Raw genomic sequence first — 10286 nt, forward strand, 5'->3', positions numbered from 1 at the left:
TGACAAATAATTCCATTGATTTATACATACTTTTTTAAAAACACTATGTAGTCTGCATGCCGTTATGTGCAATACAGTTTTCCCCTCAGTGTGCTTTGGTTATACTGCACATTTTAGCAAAGGAGTTTGGCGGTTTTGGCACTGCAGAAATGGATTAATATGACAGTATGCCTTTCCTGAAAATACACAATGTGAATGGGAGACAGTGTGAAAGAGACAATGCATTTTTTTATTTTCTCTCAGAAATAAAAGACACGAGAAAACAGAGAGAGAGGAGAGAAAATGAGGCTATTTTTAGTGACACTGTCATCTTATTTGCTTGTTTTTATGCCTTTGTGTTACTTCAGTCTTTTCTCTGTATAAATTCCAGTGCGGAACAGCAAATGGGAAGATGAGACGTGTTTTAGTGAGTGTGTTTTATGTTGTGCACAATTTTGAAAGAAAAAAAAAGAACATTTAATGTATGACTTTACCTTTAAGACCATGGACTGTACCATTAAAGTCAGTGAACGGGCATGTGAGAGCCTCAAAGCCTTTCTCCACCCAGCCAAGGGTTAATGGTGTCGCAATGAAGCTGTTGTCCATGATGCACACATTTACAACTACAGATAAAAACATTTGACAAAGACTATCATTGTGTGAAGTGTTTGAACTGTGTGTAAACCAAACCATCTGTCTCTGCCATGAATGCAGCACATGCCACTTGAGTTACAGAAGTGGAATAGTGTGTGTGCAGAGCTGCCATGACTTTCATGCATGCTGCAGGAGCGCACAATGTAAAATGTGTGTATGGTAGAGAATACTGTAGAAAACTCTGGCACTGTGCAAGGAGAGAGAGTGTGCATGCTTTCATTTGGGTGTTGTTAAAACAGAAATAAGACAACGAATACAGAGGAATGTTTTATTGGTTGAGTCAAATTTGGCCTTTGAATGCATTGACATGTTTACATCTTCACACCTACATCACTGTTGCATAAGTGCATGTATGTCTGTCGACATGTGTGGACGATGAGCACATAATCTTCTGTTTTATTGTGCATTTGTGGTTGTAACTGCATACATTGGTGTGTGTGTGTGTGTGAGAGAGAGAGAGAGAGAGAGAGAGAGAGAGAGAGAGAGAGAGAGAGAGAGAGAGAGAGAGAGAGAGAGAGAGAGAGAGAGAGAGAGAGAGTGACATTAATTATAAAATTAGTTTTAATATATGAGGTTTTCCATAAAAGGAGAGTTGCCCATAGCAAGCTTGTCATCATAAAATTACATTCACATACATACAAGCTCAAACACGTGTTGGGGGCATTAATATTTAGCACATGCGTATCTGCAGTCAGAAATGTGTGTTCACACTGTAGTGCTGTAGACAGACAGAAGCTAATTAACAGATTCACACAAAAGCATTTTACTATAGGCTAAATGCATGCATCTTAAGCAGTGTGTTCAAATTGGTTACATTTGCTATTTAAATTTAGATATTAATGTTAAAATTATGAATGTGATACAATATTTGAAATGTAAAATAGCCAGATAAAGGAATTTCATCATCTACTTACACAAACACCTCGGGGTTTTTTTTGTCAAATTGCTCCCTCTTGTGGTCGTTTCAGTGGAACACATTTGTAATTTGACTACTTTCAGTAATGTACACACAGCAGCCGCAGCGCAAAATATTGTGAAATGTCACTGCCTAGTCTGCAATGCTTGAGTCATCGGGCAGCAAATTAAACTATGACACACATTCAAGAAAGTTCAAGATATTCTCCATCGAGTCTCATTCAGGACATTTTTGTCATTGCAGTACACATTTGTATAATTTTTATATTAATCCTTTATTATTTTATATTTCAATGACTTGGATCTGATATACAAATGGTATCCTCCAAGGAATCTTTACAAAATTAATTGATGGGGGGGGGGGGCATCTCGTAATAATAAACGACTGTAGGTTCTGGTTGCTCAGCGCTGAGAAAAGTAGCAGGAACCACGTGACAAATCCATCGCTGCAGTGCTTCAACTGGCGTCTGGACGATCATTTAATTACACCTGAATAATGATATTAATATGCTTTAATGAACATTGACTTTAAAAATAATAATAATACACTTGAAATTATGATTGAGATAATAGAAGTTGACCAATTAGTGATAGCGTAAGGACCACTAGTCGAAGTAGAGTCGTGTTCCAAAAGTAGGCCTACATGTTAGTTATTGGCATAATGCGCCATTTTATCGCATACAATTTTGAAGTTGAATTTTAAACGCAAATTTCCAGAATGATCAACTAGGAAAACCTGTTTAGGTCTTGAATACATAAACACACACACACACACAGCCCAGCATTACAAATGTTATTTTGTAGTTTATTTTTCAATTTCGTCGAGTCCTTTGAATTAAAAGGACCCTTTTCAGAGATACACCAACTTTACATTTGCACATCAAAATACAAATGTGGGAGACAAATTTGTTCTCTCGTTTTAGTGCAAACTTTTAAATATGAATAAAACCAATAACAACAAGGTTACCTCAATGGAGACAAGAACTCTGGACAAACAATTTACAAAATGTACATCAGTTTGTTAAACTTTTAACAGTTGGAGAATCAGAACAGAACTTTTTATTAGAGACATTGGATCAGTAAACACTTTCTCATAGCAAATCGGCTAACCTGCAGCTTCAAAACTTTCAAGGACGAAATATGATCTTGTTATAAAATTGAGCTATTGGCTTTAGTTACTAGAAGTGGCGGCCATGTCTGTCTGTAAAACAGCTGATGGGAGACAGATGTCAAAAGCTTCCTATGGTAATAACCATGTTTTGTGCGAAACTAAAAGGAAATATTAAGTAGGATACATGACAGCAACAACAAAAGAGCAAAAATCTGAAAACTGAAAATTTGCTAACTTAACCACCAAACATTTTAATTCTTAGATGGTCTTTTGCCAGTTGTGTGTAGGGGTTGCTCAAGATTTTACACTTTTGGGAATTTAATTTGAAACGAAAAACAAATGGCGTTTAACAGGATTTACTTGGGATTTGATTTAATTGAATTGAACTTTGTGCTTCTTCGCATGACCGTCATCCTTTATGAGAGATCATCTTGTTTGAATAGGGAAAAACTGATATGTGGGGGGGATTTTCCTTTGTTTTTGGAAGGAGAAAATAAAAACTTATTCAGCACCAATGAGATTCCATTTAAGAGTTCAAAATATTGAAAGTCTCATCTCAATGTCAAAGAAAATGCTTAAAGTTCCATTGATTTCAAATGCTGGTTGTTTTCAAAATTTTCAAATTTGTGGATTTCAAAGTCAAAGTTGGCGGTCAAACTGGTGGTGTCACTTTTGAGGCGAGGGTCCTTTGTGAAAAAGGTAGATTGGTCTCTGAAAACCTAACGGGAAAGAAAATAAATATTAACATATACAGCACAATAACATAGGTAGGAATTGCAAGGCATTTCAAAGCTCTGACCTCTAGAGTAATTTTGTGGAGTTCCGATGAGCTCATAACTGGAGAAGCCGACATCAGCAGTCAAGAAGGAGGTGAAGTGGTCCGGTTTTAACCGGATGCCATGGTAATTCTTACAGATGTCCTCCTGAGAAAAAACGAACAACAATTTGACTAAACACAAACATGTGCCCAACTTTAAGATGTCCTAAAATTACATTTCTAAAAATGACCATTTCATCTTTAAATTGCATAAGTCATGTTCAAAACATGTCAGTTGAATTCTGTATTATTTTCAACTTTTCTTAAAACCCATTAACCTACAATCAACAATACTGAACACTGGTGTCTTATATTGTTGTTGCATTTGTTTCATAAAAACAACGTTTTGAGGTCAATTTACTTCGCAACCTACTAAATTACAACCGAAGACAGAAACTCATACAGGTTTGGAACAACTTGACGTGAGTAAGTAAGGACAATTTTCATTTTTGGGTGAACTACCCCTTTAAGAGTTTAGATTACTTGGCACCACATTCCATATCCGATGTTCTCTCGGCCTCTCAGATCATCAAATACTATTTTTGTCTGTTCCAAGGTCAAGTTTAAAATGTTTTGGTCCATTAAAATACCCCAAAATTCAAGATAAAATGGCAAAAAAGTGCCACTTTTTAACAGACATTATAGTTAAGGAGTATCATAAAAGCAAGAGACGTTTCTCCTGAATATCAGCACGATTGCAAATGTGATACTGATCAACAAACAAGTTAATACTATACAGATATTGCTAGTTTTTGCTCAATTCACAATGAAATCAGCTCAAAACAAACCCACAGGAGAACCGTTGCATGTCTCTGAGTGAGCAAACACAGTGAGGTGTTGATGCTGAATAAATAGGCATTTTTAAATTAATCAGTTGAGTGAATGATTCAATGACCAATTCATAAATGAAATGATTAGCCGTTTTGAACGAATCTGTTGAGTGAATGATATAGTGACTCATTAAGACACCAACTGGCAAGTTTTATTTTTTCCCTATTGTTTTATTTTTCTATATTCAAAACATCATATTTTAAAATGTTAAAACATTATTTATGCAACTGTAATTGCAGTTTAAATGCATCACAGATCATTCCTCTAAACAAAATCTGATCACAGGTGGTCATGGGACACACATTTGAAAACAGCAGGTTTTGAAAAACGTGACGTTTTGACAAAAAAGGGGTCTTACAGTGAGCTTCTTTCTCTTGCTGTAGGAGCTCCAGGGTTGAGGCTCCATAATGAAGAGTCCTCCCGGCCGCAAGTGATTGTATATCCTGTGGAAGAGCCGCTTGAGTCCAGCATCACCCCAGTTCAAGTGGACCCATTTTGTCACACTCAAACATAAAATCACATCATACTCCTCCTTTTGTATCTTCACCAACATATCACTCTCCAGCACATAGTTCCCCTGTGTAGGTTAGACAGACAGTGTATTATGAAACAAGATAGACAGGTGCTGCATGCCAAACAGTAGTATTTTAATACAAACATCCACATTTTAAAAGTTAATGTGTCACACCTATTTCCTTCCCTTGAAAATTATTTTGGTCAGTAAGTTGTTCTGAGGGATTTTCAACTCCAAATCTCTATGACACTCTCTCATCTCTAGATGTGGCTCGGGTCACTCCATCATTGTAAGTCTACAAGTTTTTGTTTTTTAACAAGGTAAAGGCTTTATGTACTTGGGATGAGTAATGCATAAGCAAATACACACAGCCAAGCAGAACCTGGCGACAGACCAAAGACCTAGATGATCAGATGCCAGATTATCTTTAGATATGCTAAACAACTAGTTCACGTGTGTCTACAGCACTTGAGCTTGAACGATTAAAATAAATTCTTGACACAATTGCGTGCTTTAAACAGGAGGCGTTATGAAATTCAGGTAAACAGCTAAATGAATGACAGGATTGCATGCATCTGTCATAAACTGCATAACATGCATTGCATACACTGCACTTTCACTACTCAACTAGTACCATTTACTGCTGCTAAGTCCAGTCTATGCCATTGTGTTTAAATGCGTTCTAGGTGAAGAGTGCATGTATAATGTATCAACATATAATTTTAAGTAAAAATTTATTTATATGGAACTTTATACAGTACAGATTGTTTCAAAGCAGCTTGATAGTGATAAACTGGGAAATAACAGCGTTAATAATGCAAAATTCCTCAATTATGAGGACAATAGTGTCATTATTCAGCTCAATTTTGATTCAATTTTACACTGTGTAAATTGAAGGAGACATCAAACATACTTGATACAGCAAACATACTTGATACAGCATTTATAAAAGGAGCTTTAGAGAAAAACTTACCAGTCAAGTAAACATGAATTCTAACTCAAATGAAAATCAGCAAAAACAGAAATTAAGTTTTTCAGTCTTACCTTGACAAAGGTCACATTAGCAGGGAAATCTCCAGGAGTGAGGTTGTTTGTGTTTGTCTCAGGCAAAGGGGGGCCAGCTATGGGTCCTCTTGAGATCCGGAGCGAGATAGGGAATGAATGCTTCCCATCAGGGAGACTTACCAATGCTCCATCTTCCATTTTCCCACTCCTTCCTTGCTGATCAGCCTCTGTGGATCTGCCCTTCTCTTCTCGATCAACTTCCATTCCTTCCCCGACCAAGCATTTATTCACTTTATCCGCATGCTTTGTTTTTTTCCCATCCCCATCCTCTTTCACAGCAAAACTCTCTTTGTCTGTGTCCTTCCCCTGACTCTTTTCTTCCACCGAATCCTCTTCCATCCTCTCCCTCCCTTCCCCTCGATCCCCCTCCATATTTCCCCCAGAACGTCGGGCCTGCTGCGTGTGGACCTCAGAGAGATAGTGCCGTATATTCTGCCGAGCAGCGTGTATCAATGCTCCATCGATATCCAGGCCCACAATCCGTGCCGGACGCCAATTTTTGGCGATGGACAGCGTCATGTGACCGGTGTTGCAGCCCAGATCTAACACAGCCTTCCCTTGGAACCACTCGGGATTAAAAACACGCATACGAGGATCCTCGCTCAGTCCTGGGTTCCGATAACCATAGTATTTATTATAGTTGCCGAACTGAAACCTCTTTTTTGGCTGGTTGTTGTTGTTGTACTGTGGCCTCCAATGGTTCGGATTTTGCTGTGGTTTTTCTGCTGCTCCGGTATGAGAGCCCGTTCCTGGGGTGTGAAAAGCCTGAGAAGGCCTTCCGGATCTCTGAGTCTGACCCCAACTTTTCACCTCATTTGCACTGTCTGCGTTCTCCAATCTGCCGCCGGCACGCCTGCGTTTGCGCTGCCTGTTTGATAGAGCATTGGTGGGGTTTGTAGATGGAGGTGTAGTTGAGGTGTCAATGGCTTTCTCCTTCACCTCACCGCCATTTGTGGTTAAACTGGGCTTATCTGAACACTGAGCCTCAAGAGTTGAGTCCGATAACGTTTGTTCCTCAGGAACCACGCTTGAACAACTTTGTTGAACCCCCGAGTGCAGATGTGTCAAAGAGAGCGTTGTTTTTCCATCATCTTGTGCCGTTGCACTGCCGTTAGACTCGAGTAAATCGATCTGTGTGACGCCTTCACCAAAACCTTTCCCACATCCTCCAGTGCTTGCTCCATGGTGCTTGTTTCGATGTCTTCGCCTGCCTCCGCTGCATTTTAAGGGAGACGTCAAATTACTTCTATCTCCTGCACTGAGGCAATTGAGATTGAGGGGGTCTGTGATATCTCTGGGTATCAGGATCTCTACAGGGTCTCGGTTTTTGGCAGGCAATGGAGAGGACTTGGGTGTCTCTGCATTAAGAGCCCGGTTCACCTCTTCATCCAGAAGACTGTTAAGGTTGAGTGGGTCAAAAATGTTCCCGCCCAGCAGGAAATTGGTAGGCAGGACTGACTCGCTCTCTGAGTTGGCACGCCGTCGTCGTTTGCCATAACCAGGGTGTTTGAATCCAGAACTCATAGTGTTGCGTCGCTTATTGACTTTCTGTTGTTGAGGTTTGGGCTGCTGGGTGCCATTTTGGGTTTGTGTAGACGATTCGACCCCAACATCCCCACTGTCACTCACAGCATTGTTATCTGTGGAATTGGGTTTCTCTCGGTGCTCCACTAAAGCATCACTTCCTGCCTCTTCACCACCCTCTTTGCTGAGGTTTATAACTGTGGTCTTGTCGGATGGATGGAGATCGTCAATGCTGGTAATATTTCTTGTAAGTTCTGAGTGCAGTTGGGAAGTGGGGTCTGTTTGCCCCTCACAGGATAAAACAGTTCCTTTGTCAAATGACATCTCTATCATTTTTTAGGCTGAAGCTGGAGGAGACATGGATCTGAAATGAAAGCACAAAGCAATCATCCACAAATCCATGTGCACATGCAAGAATTAAAAAAATGACTACCATACATACTCAAAAGAATTTCGCTATTTGGCTATCCAATCCTAAAGGATTCTTATAAGTGAGAGTTTAATAATTCAGCCAGACGATGTATAGTCCTGTATTTGCCTATTTTGTGCAATTGGCAGATTTACTGAAATTCTGTCTAGTGCAGGTCCAATTTCTTTAAAGGGTTAGTTCACCCAAAAATTATACATATACTCGCAAATAAACATTGATCAGTGAACATAAACAGAAGCTCAAAAGTGCTGTGTAATCAAGCGAACATGCTTGAGCTTCAGTTTAACACAACTGATGCGCGAGTTGATAAATGTTTATATCAGAATAAAAGCCTAAATTCAACCTGTTCATCATATAAAGCGATCGTGTCTCTTCAGAAAATTGACTAACCACTCAATTCATATGGATTAGTTTTATGATCTCTTTATGAACGTTTTAAATCATCAAAGTGGTAGTTGGCGTAGATGTCAATGGAGGAAGAGAAAGCTCTCGGATTACATCAAAAATATCTTCATTTGTTTTCTGAAAAAGAACAAAAGTCTTAAGGATTTGGAACGACATGAGGGTGAGGAATTAATGACAGAATTTTCGTTTTTGGGTGAATTATCCCTTTAATGATTTTGGTTTGTTGATGTTGGGCAAATTAAGCAGTCATCCAAATATTGCATTTATGTTTATATCTATTTTCTATCATGTAATTTTATTTGTATATCAAAAAGCACATATAGAAAACACAATAGGTCAACCACTAATCCTAATAAATAAATCTCTTTTAGAATTCCAAAATAACTCAAAAAATATATATTTTAAGAGTTTCTGATTCCCAATAAGATTAAAAAAAATAATGATCAGGATTTCAAAACTCCCAAAGCATTCCTTTAACTATTCAGTAGCAACGTTATTTCAACACATGTAAAGTTATGATAAGGAACCTTAAGAACAGGCTCATGGGTTATTATAATAAAAGTTAAATAGAAGAATCCTTCACACATTCATATTTAAAATTACAAAAACTAAAGACTATTTTTTTTTTTTTTTGCATAAAATACGCATAAAGCTTAACGTTACCTGACGAAACACCTGTTAAACTGATGCCAGCTCCTGACATCTGTCAAGTGTGCATAAAGAAAGTAAATGTTCAAGTTAGGTCAACGTTGGGAAAACGTCCACCCACCTTCAGTGTCAGCGAGTTCGCCTCCTCTCGTCTCGACACTGCTGTTATTACTAATACTGCATCTAAACTCCGCCTCCAAGCGTCATTTATGAATAATACATAGCACAGTAAAATCAACACGAAAAAACAGAAGAGAAAAAAGGAAAAGATACCTAAACAGGATCAGTACTGTGTTCAGCACACAGCCCCGGGGCTCTAACTCTCTCCGCCCTCTCTTAAAGGTACACAGCCCAATGCCTGCCTCCCTCTCCAGCGGACGAAAGAAAAACCCACAACAGCTTGGTCAGTGTTAGCGACAGCTGTCCTTGCACATCCCGCACTGAAAACACCAGTGCATTAATACACACAGCTGTCCGCTGACGTCAGATTCAGATTCAAAACAATACGTTTAGAGGACACAGCCCTTAAAAATAAAGCTTATTTACGAACGAACCCCATTTTAGAATATCAGCAAAGCTGTGTGGAGATATGATCACAATGATAGTTTTCTGAACCCAAACTGTTCGGCTAAATCACTCCGATGAACTAACTAAAGAGCTGCAGAATCACACTGAGAGGAATGGGGCTTTCGGTGCTTTATATATTTCGAACGCCTGATGACGTCGCGAATATGCAGCTAAAGCAGCCAATAGCACACCGATTTTCCGGAACGCTTCGTTTCACTGTCCAATCATTGAATGAAGAGGGGCGGGATTAGCCTAGATTATTCTTTATAGGTACCTACGTATGTGCCTGCGCATAAAAGTCAACTTTATTAAACGGACATCATGAATTGTACAGCGACCTCGTTAAACTGCTCGTATGTGACGCATGTTTCACTTTATTCCATTACAATAAGACGGTGGTTTTGTTCGTATGTGTTTTTGGCTGTTGTTTACTCATTTACACTCTGCACAATTCCTCACAGGCAAGCAACAAGACGCCCCGTAGCTTTTCTATCCAACCATAGACTGTAAAAAAAAGATCCAACATGCAAGTAAACGACATTTTGACAGACAGTATCCTAAAATGCACATTCTCCAACTGATGACTGATTATTTATATAGCATTTACTTCCGAGCTTGCTTGCTATTTTAAGTTACAAGCAGAAGCATTTGGTTCCCGCCCCCGTGTGTGGTTGCTGTGCATGGCATACCGATGAAGCCACTGGGATTTGTAGTCCTCAGGATTTGTAGTCCTGGTAGCACACCCCTACTCGTGCACATTTGCGTATTATTCAAAGGCAAAGATATAAGTGCAATACATAAAAAAACACTCCTATAACTGTTTTAA

At 38.9% G+C, this 10286-nt stretch overlaps 1 protein-coding gene across 3 annotated transcripts; it reads right to left on the reverse strand.

The window, feature by feature from the left end:
* Positions 1–2332: 2332 nt before the first annotated feature.
* mepcea (methylphosphate capping enzyme a) lies at positions 2333–9567 on the reverse strand. Of its 3 annotated transcripts, XM_077206700.1 has the most exons (6): positions 9167–9567; positions 8909–8948; positions 5866–7774; positions 4666–4884; positions 3459–3582; positions 2333–3378 (listed from the first exon to the last, which is right to left on the reverse strand). In XM_077206700.1, exons 3-6 carry the CDS (start codon positions 7741–7743, stop codon positions 3326–3328), a joined length of 2274 nt encoding a protein of 757 aa, XP_077062815.1. In that variant the 5' UTR covers positions 7744–7774; positions 8909–8948; positions 9167–9567; the 3' UTR covers positions 2333–3325. The 3 variants fall into 3 exon arrangements, with proteins under 3 accessions (XP_077062815.1, XP_077062813.1, XP_077062814.1); XM_077206698.1 differs by lacking the exon at positions 8909–8948; XM_077206699.1 differs by lacking the exon at positions 8909–8948 and having other exon boundaries at positions 9015–9566.
* Positions 9568–10286: the final 719 nt, after the last annotated feature.

This window comes from Siphateles boraxobius, unplaced genomic scaffold (assembly GCF_051911475.1).
Source record: "Siphateles boraxobius isolate OS27281-9 unplaced genomic scaffold, OSU_SipBor_1 56, whole genome shotgun sequence".
NCBI classification, from domain to species: domain Eukaryota; kingdom Metazoa; phylum Chordata; class Actinopteri; order Cypriniformes; family Leuciscidae; genus Siphateles; species Siphateles boraxobius.

Coding starts and splice junctions, on each gene's coding strand:
- mepcea (XM_077206698.1), bottom strand. CDS start 7,743: ATGATAGAGATGTCATTTGACAAAGGAACTGTTTTATCCTGTGAGGGG. Junction 3,583..4,665: donor GCAAGAGAAAGAAGCTCACT/GTAAGACCCCTT, acceptor GTTTTTTCTCAG/GAGGACATCTGTAAGAATTA. Junction 3,379..3,458: donor TCCACAAAATTACTCTAGAG/GTCAGAGCTTTG, acceptor CTTTCCCGTTAG/GTTTTCAGAGACCAATCTAC.